At 42.9% G+C, this 13,735-nt stretch overlaps 1 protein-coding gene across 7 annotated transcripts in view; it reads left to right on the top strand.

Moving 5' to 3' along the window:
* The window catches only part of tnk2b (tyrosine kinase, non-receptor, 2b), a 238,982-nt gene that overhangs the window by 170,931 nt on the left and 54,316 nt on the right, over positions 1-13,735 (top strand). For all 7 annotated transcript variants that reach the window (XM_078410264.1, XM_078410265.1, XM_078410268.1 and 4 more), the window contains exons 4-8: positions 732-947; positions 3,079-3,231; positions 4,463-4,740; positions 9,029-9,155; positions 13,302-13,448. In XM_078410264.1, the coding sequence (XP_078266390.1) occupies positions 732-947; positions 3,079-3,231; positions 4,463-4,740; positions 9,029-9,155; positions 13,302-13,448 (921 nt within the window). The remainder of the gene's footprint in view (positions 1-731; positions 948-3,078; positions 3,232-4,462; positions 4,741-9,028; positions 9,156-13,301; positions 13,449-13,735) is intronic.

Raw genomic sequence — 13,735 nt, 5'->3', positions numbered from 1 at the left:
TGTGGCAAACTAATGCAATCTGGCAACTTGCAAGAATCCTTTGTTTTCTATCTGTTGATCCACTCTTGTTTCACACTTGGATGCCAGGCCCAATTCCAAGTGTTCTAAGCTTGCTCATCAATCCACATGGACCATTAAAAATATTCTGAAAGTCAAATGGATATCACTTACATTCCCTCTCATCAACTTTGCTAGATACATCTTCCAAGAATGGCAATGGATTTGTGAAGCGTAATTTTCCCTATCATAAATTAATTTTGACTACTCAATCGTGGTATTATTTTCTAAGTATCGTGATATCAAATACGTAAGTATTAGTTCCAATGTTTTCCCAACCTGCAGCAACTATTCTAAAATCTATCACATTTTGGAAGATGATGATCTATCATCGATCCACCACCCCTTTCAGAACGCTGTGATGTAGATTCTTGGAAACTATCAATTTTCGGACCAGACCTGTGCACACCATTCCAGAAGCAGTATCACGAGGGCCTGATATAATTTCAGAAGGACATTTTACTTTTGTACTTGAAACCTTTTGCGACGATTGAAAATGTCCAATCTGCCTTCACCATTGCTAGGTGTACCTGCTCATTACCTTTCAGAGGTTCATATTCAAGGATGGCCAAGCCATCTGAACACTTACAACTGGCGGCCTTACAGGATTAAAAAATATATATTCCAGATTAGTGCCACACAGGGCTTTTCTAATTCTATTTGTATGTTTCCAGGTGTTCAGTGGAAAGCGACTCGAATCCGAGTTCCAGCCTCAGCCGGGAACGACGTTTCGCAAACTACCAACTCCGCCACCACCACCACCGCCAGAAGGGAACCAGTCACTCACCTGTTTGATCAGCGAGATAGATCTGACGTTTTATGAGAAATTAGGCGATGGATCCTTTGGAGTTGTCAGGCGGGGTGATTGGCAGTCGCCATCTGGCAAAGTAGTAAGTACAGACTTGTGAGGTGATAATGCTTCAAAACCAGACTGAAACTTAAAATAAGTCCAGTGGCTGAAACTAAGCGGAACTCGCTTGGTTTTCTCCACTATTACGATAAATCCTGTTTTTATTGTACAACCAGGTTTGTGTATCCGGATCTTAACATGCTTCTGCAATTAACTTTCTCCCACCAGAGGACATGTCTTGCAGCATATTGCTGAACACTTCTGCCCCCTCCCTGCCCCGCCCCTTCCACCACCTCCCTCGCACCTACCACTCGCGAGAGGGGTTGAACTAAGGTTAATTAGATTAGTTCTGGGCAGGTAAGGTGAATTGGGATGGGACGGGACAGGAAGGGGCAGAGGGGAGGGGTGGGAAGTGGGGGAAGGGGCGGGGCAGAAATGTGCAGGAGTTCAGCAACTCGGACTGATAATATTAATGCACTGTATAAGAAAGGCCAGAGCAGACTGTACCTGCTGCAGACACTCGGGTCCTTTGGAGTGCAGGGGGCACTCCTGAGGACCTTCGACACTGTGGTGGCATCAGCCATTTTCTATGGAGTGGTCTGCTGGAGCAGCAGCATCTCAACTGCTGACAGGAAGAGACTTGATAAACTGATTAAGAAGGCCAGCTCTGTCCTGGGATGCACCCTCGACTCAGTGGTGTTGAGGTGGAAGAGAGGCGGATGATGCTATCATCACTGCTGGACAACGACTCCCACCCCATGCAGGACACTGTCACTGCACTGAGCAGCTCCTTCAGTGACAGACCTCTTCACCCCAAGTGTCTAAAGGAGAGATATCGAAGGTCTTTCCTTCCTGCTACCGTCAGACTGCACAATCAGCACTGCTCCTAGCAGACCAGTAAATAAAGATAATTACCATTATTTTATTTTTTAATGAATGCTTATTTATTTTTGCTATCCACTTTGCTGCTGTAACCCTGCAAATTTCCCCGTTGTGGGACGAATAAAGGATTATTATTATTATTATTATTATTATTATTATTATTATTATTATTATTGATTCCCTGGAAGGTGCATGAAGATTATTATTATTATTATTATTATTATTATTATTGTTATTATTATTATTATTATTGATTCCCTGGAAGGTGCATGAAGATTATTATTATTATTATTATTATTATTATTATTATTATTATTATTATTATTATTATTATTATTATTATTATTATTATTATTATTATTATTATTATTATTATTATTATTATTATTATTATTATTATTATTATTATTATTATTATTATTAATTCCCTGGAAGGTGCATGAAGATTTTTGGATCTCTTAAGATATCCATTCAGTCCATTGCAGTCACAAAATCTTTCATTCTTCTACCCTCCTGTGGATGAATTGCACTGAAATTGGGATCTTGACATGGTTGCTAGCCCCTTGCCCTTAAAGTTTCTCAACTTGCTTATGCTTTCCCAATTTTGCCCAGACTCGGGATTTGTGCCCATACTTAACAAATTCTGAACTTGCCAGAATGATACAGTAAGAAAGGTTATCCATATCAGGGTAGACTGAACAAACTGGAGTTTTTCCCTTGAACATTGAGGACTGAGTGATTTTTCAGACTCCCAAGTTGGAAACGTTTGTACACGCAGGTAGATTTGGAACCAGAACAATGTTTGTACACGCAGGTAGATTTGGAACCAGAACTAGAAATTGTCATTAATTAAGAAATTAGAAACTTTACCCAATGAATGACTGAAACTCACCATCACATGTCAGCACTTGTACTTAAGAGCCAAGCTTCTGTGTAGCACAAGTACTACTTGTGGTCTAAATGGCTTGCTACTCTCCTTTATTTATATATAATTTATATTTATATTTATATATATATATATATACACACACACACACACACACACACACACATTTATATGATATGACTTAAAGTGTTCAGAAATCCCAAGAATGCTAGGAATTAATTTACTTTTGTCAATTTGCCTTGGGAATGGGTTTTGTTGTATTATGATTTGTGAAGTGAAACAGAATCCCTGTGGCTTTTAGTTGTTGTTACTTTATTTCTCTGTGCTAATAGGAAGACGGCACTCCTGGAATGCAGTTTAAAATAGCAAATGGTAATTGAAGCTAACTTGTTCTTTTTACCAGATGAACGTGGCTGTGAAGTGCTTGAAAACAGATGTGTTAAATCAACCCGATGCTTTGGATGATTTTATACGAGAAGTTAATGCCATGCATTTTCTGGACCATCTCAACCTTATCCGCCTTTATGGTGTCGTTCTGACCCATCCAATGAAAATGGTGAGGAGCAATTTAGAAAGTGATCTGATTTTATTCTTTTTAAACCCCATTTCTGTTTTGCATCCTTTACTCTTCGGTAGATATTTTAAAAATATCACCATTGAATAAAGGCCACGTGTAGTTTCTGCCACTAAATGCCTGTAGTTTTCCACTGTGCGCGGGTTGACAGGATTAGGCCTATACCGGTAACAGCGAGAGCAGCTGCAAAGTCTGTTCCCACTCACACATCCTGATAATGTGTGTGAATTGCAAGTTCAGCAGTGTACGGTTTCCATTTTCATCATTTATGGTCTCGCTGAGTAAGTTGCCAAATTAATACCAGTTGCTTCTAAGTTGAAGCAGTTTAATCCTGTGGATCTATGTCCGTTGAGAATGAATGAAATGAATGAATGAAACCAGCCAAACTCATCAGCAGAGGGTGGGAACATCACTTTTCTCCACTGAGACTGAAATAAAAGGCATGCCAGAGAGGTTACACAGCTGTACCTTTTTTTCTCGCTTTGGAATGAGGAAACGACATGATTTAAAATTCCCATATGAAGTGACGCTGCCTTGCTTTTCTCCTGATTTCCTGAGGAATTGCATTTTTATAAATGTTACACGCAACGTTTGTATAGAAGTTGGGAGGTCATGTTGCAGTTGTATAAGACTTTGGTGAGGCCACATTTAGAGTATTGTGTTCAGTTCTGGGCACCGTGTTATCGGTGTTGTCAAGCTGGAAAGGGTACAGGGAAGATTTACGAGGATGTTGCCAGGAATAGAGGGTGTGAGCTGTAGGCAAAGGTTGAGTAGTCTGGGACTTGGAGCGCAGGAGGAGAAGGGGTGATCTTATAGAGGTGTATAAGATCATGAGAGGAAGAGATTGGGTAGATGTACAGAGTCTCTTACCCAGAGTAAGTGAATCAAGGATCGGGGACATAGGATTAAGGTGAAGGGGAAAAGATTTAATAGGAATCCGAGAGGTAACTTTTTCACACAAAGGGTGGTGGGTGTATGGAACAAGCTGCCAGAGGTGGCAGTTGAGGCAGGGACTATCCCAACATTTAAGAAACATTTAGACAGGTACATGGATAGGACAGGTTTGGAGGAATATAGACCAAATGCTGGCAGGTGGGACTAGTGTTTGCCTGTGTGGGCAAGTTGGACCAAAGGGCCTGCTTCCACACTGTACCACACTCTATGCTATGAGGCCAAGCACATTGTTTGACCGTTTTCACTTTGTTTTTTTTAGGTAACGGAACTGGCTCCACTTGGTTCTTTACTGGATCGTTTGAGAAAAAACCAAGGCTACTTTCTCATTTCAACACTGTGCCAATATGCAGTACAGATAGCAAATGGCATGGCTTACCTTGAGTCTAAGCGCTTTATTCATCGAGACCTGGCAGCTAGAAATATTTTACTGGCCTCGAATGAGTTGGTGAAAATTGGAGATTTTGGACTGATGAGAGCTCTTCCACAGAACGATGATCACTACGTTATGCAGGAACATCGCAAGGTTCCCTTTGCTTGGTACGTGTTGTTAACTGTTTACACTAAAATATCCTGAAATTGTGACCACTGTTTCCAAACAACTCCCCACCCCATAAGGCAAAGGAAATATCCATCACGCATCAAGCCTGTTGAATCATGTCAGAATTGTGTGCCATTCATTGAGAACTCCTCTAATTTCTCTAAACCAGTAACTAATAGCATTTATTGCGGGGCTATTCAGATCTTGTTACATTTTATTGTTCTAGCTGGCAGAACATGACATTTCTGTGCTATAAATGCTAACTATGTAATGTGATTGGCTGACATGTGGTTTCTATTCTAACTGGTGATGTTGTGCACCTCTTTCTAACTGCAGTAAAATGAATCTGCACGCTTAGGCTATTTAGGACAATGCAATGGTTTTGTACCACATTCATTTGATGTTCAAAACTCTTCTTTCAGAATATTGCAGTAGGTATTTTCCATCATATACTTTGCTTTGTCAATGTAGGGTAATGATTTATGCAACTGTTATTGTATGGCTCATTTAGATGGCTCAATAGGATTCACCAGTACAATACTGTTAATTTTACTATTGTAATGTACACTCTTTTATTGAATCTAAGTTTAACTAAGGTTCCTTAGCTTATAGATTACCTTACAGATTGGGTCTGAAGAATGGTCTTGACCTGAAACGTCACCCAATCCTTCTCTCCCAAGATGCTGCCTGACCCGCTGAGTTACTCCAGCATTTTGTGTCTACCTTACAGATTTGAAGCTTGCGCTGCTCATGAATATTGTTACTTTATAGATGATTTGACTTCAGTTGCCAACAGATGTAATACATTCAACATCAACCCCGCAAATCTTATTTTCATTTATTGAAGTAAAGTAATGGAGAACATCCATGTTGCATTTAATTCTCTCTAATGCTGAGTAAGGTACTTATCCGTCTTTAATTGATTAATGTAAACATTTATTTTCGCGGGGACAAAATCTGTGGTCCACAATCCCAACAGTTAGCCCTGGGGACACATGAATCATGTCACCATGTGGAGCTAAATCGACCAGTTATTGTGAAGAAAGGAGTGGGCATCTTATTCTCATTCGAATGGGCAGATTTACAATTTCAAATTTCAATTTCTTGAACACCTGCGTTGTGTTCCAGGAGGAACCACGTGCTCAATAACTACCCAAAGATATCAGGTTTTCCATTCCGTTAGACTTTAGAGAGACAGCAGGGCCCACCGAGTTCACGCTGACCAGCGATCACCCCTTACACCAACTCTTTTCCTACACATTAGGGACAATTTTACAACTTTTCTGAAGCCAATTATCCGACAAACCTATACGTCTTTGGAGTTTGGGAGGAAACCGGAGCACCCGGAGAAAACCCACGCAGTCACAGGGAGAACGTACAATCTCCATAAGACAGTACCCGTAGTCGGGATTGAACCCAGGTCTCTGGCTCTTTCAGGTGGCAACTCTTCGTCTGCACCACTGTGCCACCCTTAAAGCAGTGGGAGGTCTGCCTCTAATATTATGTTCATCTCACACCGTGCTAGAACCTTTCCTGAAGATGGTGCCATTGCACCTATAAGGCGATTTTAGAACAGCTTAAGTAGAATATATGAAGATTTTGATGTTCCGTTTCTTGTTGGAAGCAATGGCACTTATTTGAGCTGTTCTGCAGCCTTCTTTTTTATTATCTACACATTATTTTACCTGATTACAGTTCTCAACAGAAGCGTGAGCTATTCCAACAAATAAGAGAAGATGATGAGTGCATGTTAATCAACCCTATTCTATTTTGAGATGTAAATACAACAGGAATAACAACAGGAGAGAGTGGAAAAACAATTCTGGAACTGAGGGATATCAAACACTACAAAAGCAAGACATCTGAACTAAAATGGAGAACATTGGAAATACAGAAGGTCAAGCAGCAAATATGGAGAGAAAAATTGAGTCACATTTTATTTAGTCAGTTTTGGTGCAAATTAGAAAGACTAGTGATCTGGAATAGTTGTTCAAATGGCTATATTGTGCCTATTCAGAAAATGCGGTGCCTCCCAGCTGCCAGCTTCAACTGCATCTCATGGACGGACTCTCCTGGATCCTGTTGCTCCCCCTTTAACAGGGCACCTCAATAAGCCCTGCTACCCTTCACCCTATTCTAACCATGCTACTTCTCCTACCCCCCCCACCCCTAAATTACCCCTCACCTCATGAGTTCCCATCGTCCCCCCAAAGTACCTCCTCCGAATGTCTGTCCATCGTACTGCCCCCCCCTCTGATCCCAGCCCTTACCCTTGTGGAGTCATAAGATCACAAGTGATAGGAGTAGAATTAAGCCATGAGGCCCATCAAGTCTACTCCGCCATTCAATCATGGCTGATCTATCTCTCCCTCCTAACCCCATTCTCTTGCCCTCTCCCCATAACCTCTGACGCCCGACAGGAATTTTCACTATCTTCCCTGTCCTCCCTTTTTCTAATGCTGAACGGCCAGTCCACAGCAGTTTCCTTTGCACCTCTACGCCCACATGTCAATGAATTCCGATCCTGCCATGATGGTAGCTGTCCTTCCGTTGCCTGCACCCCCAGACCTTTTCCTCTGGCTAGGAGCCGTCACCACCGCCCAGTAATGACCCCTTCGCCTATCTGCAACATTCTTCCTCCTCCTGGATTCCCTCTGCCAGCCTTCTACCCACTTTGCACCTTTTTATTTCCATCTACCGAAATGATATCAACCGCCTTGACTTCCCCACTCCCCTTACCCACTCCAATCTCACCACCTCTGAACGCACAACCCTCCACTCCCTCAGCAACAATCCCACCATTGTTATTAAACTAGCCGAGAAGGGAGATGCCATTGTAGTCTGGCAGGCTGACCTCTACCGTGCTGAGGCTAGGCCCCACTCTCAAACCTCCACAAATCCCCTTGACAATGAACCCACAGTCGAACACCAGGCTATCATCTCCCAGACTTTTTCCGATCTTATCACCCCTGGCCATCTCCCGTCCACAGCTTCCACCTTATCATTCCCCAGCCCTGTACAGCCCTCCCTCTTTCCCAAAATCCACAAGCAGGACTGTCCTGGCAGACCTATTGTTACTGCCTGCTCCTGCTCCACAGAACTCATCTCCAAATAACTTGAATTAATCCTATCCCCCCCCCTTGTGCAGTCCCTTCCGAACCTACGAGACATCTCGCACACCCTTCAACTCTTCAGTAACTTTCAATTTCTTGGCCCTTGTTGCCTTATCTTTGCCATAGCCGGTGGCTCAGCACTTTAACTCCCCCTCCCATTCCCAATCTGACCTTTCTGTCCGGGGCCTCCTCCTCTGTCAGAGTGAGGCCCAGCGCAAATTGGAGGAACAGCACCTCATATTTCGCTTGGGTAGCTTACACCCCAGCGGTATGAACATTGACTTCTCTAACTTCAGATAGCCCTTGCTTTCTCTCTCCATCCCCTCCCCTTCCCAGTTTTCCCACTAGTCTTTACTGTTTCCGACTACATTCTATCTTTGTCCCGCCCCTCCCCTGACATCAGTATGAAGAAGGGTCTCGACCCGAAACGTCACCCATTCCTTCTCTCCAGAGATGCTGCTGGCCCTGCTGAGTTACTCCAGCATTGTGTCTACCAGTCTCTTTACACGTCCATTCTCCACCAGGAAGGTCTGAAGGCCCTCCAGTTCCTCCTTGAACAGAGACCCAATCACTCTCCATCGACTGGCAGAATGTGTCCTCATCCTCAGTGACTTCTTTGATTCCTCTCACTTTCTCCAAATCAAAAGTGCAGCATGGACCCCAGCACTTTGTGTTTATTTTTTTTTAAAGCATTTGTGGTTCCTTGTTTCTGCTGTCTCTCAAGCTTACGGTGACCTTCATTGGAATAATGTCAGAAGCTTAAAAGAAAAATGGGAGTGATCTGCCTTAATCTCTAACATATCAGAATCACTCCCTTTATTTCTCCAACTATCCCGCTTGTCTGCAATGTTTATCATGTTTGATGGCCCATCTGCTTTCCTTCAGTCCAGAGAAAGGTCTTAACCAGAAATGTCAACCGTTCATTTGCCTGCACTGATCCTGCCGAGTTCCTCCAGCAGTTTGTCTCCAGATTCAGGCATCTGCCGCCTTTTGTGTCTTTCTGATGATTAACCTCTCGTAGTCTTTGCAGAATGCTCATTCATCTGAAAAATTAACTCTGTTTCTCTCTCCAGATTTGCAGCCCTGAGCATTTTCAGCATTTGTTTTTTTTTGTGTGTATTTAGAAGCCTGCTTTTTAAGATTATCATATATCTTTGATCTGTTTGTTTTGCAGGTGTGCACCTGAAAGTCTAAAAACGCGAACATTCTCACATGCCAGTGATACCTGGATGTTTGGTGTCACTCTGTGGGAGATGTACACATATGGTCAGGAGCCTTGGGTAGGCCTCAATGGGAGCCAGGTACTGGAAAGAGACTTGTTTTTTAACCATAGAATGCAGAACAATACAACGCAAGAACCGGCCCTTTGGCCCACAATGTATTTCCAAACATGGTGCCAAGACCATCACTTATCCATCCGTACATAACCCATATCCCTCCATTCCCTGCATATTCATATGCCCATTGGAAAAAAAAAAAGAACATATCTGCTTCAACCACCGCCCCAGGCATTCCAGGTGTTCACCACCCTCTGCAAAAAACCTGCCCCCGCACATCTCCTTTAAACTTTCTCACCTTAATGCAATGCCCTCTAAGATTTGATTTTTCCATCCTGTGAAAAAGATTCTCACTGTCTACTCTATCTGTGGCTCTCATAATTTTAGATACTTCAAGTCTCCCCACAACCTCCGCCATTCCAGAGAAAACAAACCATGCCTGTCCAACCTCTCCCAGTAGCTAATACTCCCGGATCCAGGCATGATTCTGCTAAACCACTTCTGTACCCGTTTCAAAGCTTCCACATCCTTCCTGTAATGGGTGACCAGAAATGCACAATATATCCGAAATGCAGTCTAACCAAAGTCCGATAAAGCTGTTTCATGATGCCCTGACTCTCTTACTCAGTGCCTCAACCTATGAAAGCAAGTAAAACATATGTCTTTTTTTACCATTTCACCTTTTTATGGTTGTTACTTTCAGGGAATAATGGACTTTTACCCCAAGATCCCTCTCTACATCAATGCTGTTAAGGGTTGTGCCATTAATTTTATATTTCCCCCTTACATTTGACTTCACAAACTGCACCTCACACTTTCTCAGATTAAACTCCACCTGCCATTTCTCCACCCATTTCTGTAACTGATCTATATCCCACTGTATACTTTTACAGCCTTGCACACTGTCCCCAATCCCAGCAATCTTGGTGTCGTCTGTAAAGGGAATTTCTCAAGTAAAGGGTCAGCATTAGCTACTCTCCTGTCCTCTGGGACCATGCATGTGGCTAGAGAAGGCACGGAGATCTTTGTCAAGGCTCCCACAATCTCCTCTCTTACCACTCTGAATACCATGGGATAACTTCCATCTGATCCTGGAGTTTTATCCACCTAAATGCTCTTCAGTAACCCCAACATCTCCTCCTCCTTAACCTCAAGCTTCCCTAGCATGTCAGTATTCTCCACACTAATCTCACTGTCCTCCACGTCCTACTCTTTGGTGAAATCTGAGGTACTTGTTTAGTACCTCAGTTACATCCCCAGACTCCAAGCAGTCCTACCTTCTCCCTGGTTATCCACTTGTTTTAAATATCGGCATCAAAAGCGTTGTGATTTTCTTTAATCCGACTTGACAAAACTCATTTGTGGTCCCTTTTGGCCCTTCTAATCGCCCACGAGTTCTTTCCTCCTTTCTTTATAGCCCTCAAAGGCCCTGTCTGATTCAAATTTCTTAAACTTTGCATGTGTTTCTTTTTTCATTTTGACCAAATTCATAACCTCTTTGATCATTCAAGGTTCCCTTTCTTTGCCATCCTATCCCTTCCTCTTTACTGGAACATGCCAGTTCTGAACATTGTTCGACTGGCCTTTTAATCGACTCCCACATGTCAGATGTGGACCTGCCCAATAACAACTGCTTCCAGTGTACCCTCCCGAGCTCCTGCCAAATAACTTTGTAGTTGGCTTTTCACTACAAGGACCAGCCTTCTCCCTATTCAAAACAATCTTAAAACCTATGGATTTTTGATCACTATTCCCAAAATGCTCTTCCACTGAAACACTGGTCACCTGGCCAGGCTCATTTCCCAACACAAGGCCATCTGCAGTTCCTTCCTACACACAAGGTATGTTCCCTTCTCAGGTTGGACTATCCATATACTGTTTCAAGAAACTCTCTGTTGGATACACCTTACAAATTCTGCCTAAGCCTTTGGCACTGAACAAGTCCCAGTCAATAATAGGAAAGTTAAAAGTCACCCACTAATCACAATTAACCCTGATGTCGTGACATCTTTTAGTAATTTGTCTATGTATCTTTTCCTCTATCTCTTGTTTGCCAGTGGGAGGCCTGGAATATAATCCCATTGGAATGATTGCACCGTTATTTCTAACCTCCACCATATCGCCTCAGTTATTAGACCCTCCAGTAAGTCCTCTGAATGATGCCACGACAGTCTCCCTGATCAGTCGCACAACTCCTCCATCTCTTGTGCCCTCTTCTCGATCAAGTCTGAAATATTGAAACTCTGAAAGGAAGAGTTGCCAGTCAAGTCTCTCCCGCAACCATGTTTCCACAATGGCCACAACATCATAGTCCCAAGCATCAATCCAGGCTCTAAGTTCATCTGCTTACTCTGCAATTGCATTGAAAGAAACACATGTCAGCCCATCAGCGTCACCATATCCCTTCTCCTTTTCCTGCCTGTCCTTCATTTGGAACTTACTGATCCTAACCTCAACCTTCCCACCGCTTCCAATTTCTCGCCTACTACTCTGATTCCCCCCCCACCTATCTGGTTGTACTATGTGTTTATATATAATGCTCTGTTGAATGGTATATTTGTCAATGTCAATCCTGTAACTGGATCAAAGGTGTTTGCATGTGTTGTAGATTATAGCAATATATCTAGTTTGCCCTCTGCATGTGCCTTAGAGTGAGTTTATATCTCTGTTTTGGTCTGTATCAGCAAATGAAAGGATAGTTACCACATCTGTGTCTCCAGAAATAGATGTAAATTATCGCAGTGAAGAAAGCGAATGGTATGTTGGCATTCATAGCGAGGGGATTTGAGTATAGGAGCAGGGAGGTTCTGCTGCAGTTGTACAGGGCATTGGTGAGACCACACCTGGAGTATTGCGTATAGTTTTGGTCTCCTAATCTGAGGAAAGACATTCTTGCCATAGAGGGAGTACAGAGAAGGTTCACCAGATTGATTCCTGGGATGTCAGGACTTTCATATGAAGAAAGACTGGATAGACTCGGCTTGTACTCGCTGGAATTTAGAAGATTGAGGGGGGATCTTATAGAAACTTACACAATTCTTAAGGGGTTGGACAGGCTAGATGCAGGAAGATTGTTCCCGATGTTGGGGAAGTCCAGAACAAGGGATCACAGTTTAAGGATAAGGTGGAAGTCTTTTAGGACCGAGATGAGAAAGTTTTTTTTCACACAGAGAGTGGTGAATCTGTGGAATTCTCTGCCACAGAGGGTAGTTGAGGCCAGTTCATTGGCTATATTTAAGAGGGAGTTAGATGTGGCCCTTGTGGCTAAAGGGATCAGGGGGTATGGAGAGAAGGCAGGTACAGGATACTGAGTTGGATGATCAGCCATGATCATATTGAAAGGCAGTGCAGGCTCGAAGGGCTGAATGGCCTACTCCTGCACCTATTTTCTATGTTTCTACCCTGTATGTTTTTATCACTGCCTCAAAATATTCATGTTGGACTTTCATTATATATGCAAGACATCATGATATTATTTTTTTTAAAGTTCACGTTTACTTAGTGAGCAACATTCTTATTAAGGTTTGTTAAAAGTCAAAAGTTCATAAGTGTTCAGAGCATAATTAGGCCATTCGGCCCATCAAGTCTGCTCCGCCATTCATTCTTATCTCTCCCCCTCAACCCCATTTTCCTGCCTTCTCCCCATAACCACTGACACCCGTACTAATCAAAAATCTATCTATCTCTGCCTTAAAAATATCCATTGACGGCCTCCACAGCCTTCTGTAGCAGTGAATTCCACAGATTCACCACCCTCTGACTGAAGAAATTCCTCTTCATCTCCTTGCTAAAGGAACGTCCTTTTATTCTGAAGCTGTGACATCTGGTTTATGGATAGGACAGGTTCGGAAGGATATGGAACAAATGCAGGCAGGTGGGACTAGTGTGGCTGGGACATGTTGGTCGGTTTGGGCAAGTTGGGCTAAAGGGCCTTTTTCCGCACTGTATCACTCTATGACTATGACTCTCCCATTAGTGGAAACTCCTCTGCACATTCACTCTAGCCAAGCCTTTCATTATTCGGTAATTATGGGTTTGTATCTGCAGGAGCATGTGCATTTGGCTCTGTTATTTGTAGATTCTATGTGAGATTATGATGATTTATTCATTTTTCCAGACCACCTTGTTTTGTAGGTTACAACATTACAATTTATTTTCCCTTTCTTCCAGATTTTGCATAAGATCGATAAGGAAGGAGAGAGGCTGCAAAGGCCTGAAGACTGTCCACAGGACATTTACAATGTGATGCTGCAATGCTGGGCGCACAAACCTGACGACAGACCAACGTTTGTGGCACTCCGTGATTTTCTGATTGAGGTGTGTCAACATACTGATGCATGGGGATCTGAGCTGATTCTAATCTAGCACTTATCATTCTGAATGATCTTGTATCTTTTTCAACAAGTTGAATGAATGTTCTATTGTCACATGTGACAAGTCACGGTAAAATTCTTTGCTTGCATACCCAAGGTATGCAAATAGTCGCCACATAAAGGGCGCTTACAAAGTTACAAAGTATCCCACGCCAGGTCCTCCATTGTTCTTCCCCCTCTCTACCGGCAGTTCCCCACGCCGGGTCCTCCATTGTGCTTTTCGGCCCCCCT

Source organism: Rhinoraja longicauda, chromosome 13 (assembly GCF_053455715.1).
Source record: "Rhinoraja longicauda isolate Sanriku21f chromosome 13, sRhiLon1.1, whole genome shotgun sequence".
Lineage (NCBI taxonomy): Eukaryota > Metazoa > Chordata > Chondrichthyes > Rajiformes > Arhynchobatidae > Rhinoraja > Rhinoraja longicauda.
Note: the sequence above shows the minus strand (reverse complement) of the source record. Positions and strands in the feature narration are given on the sequence as shown.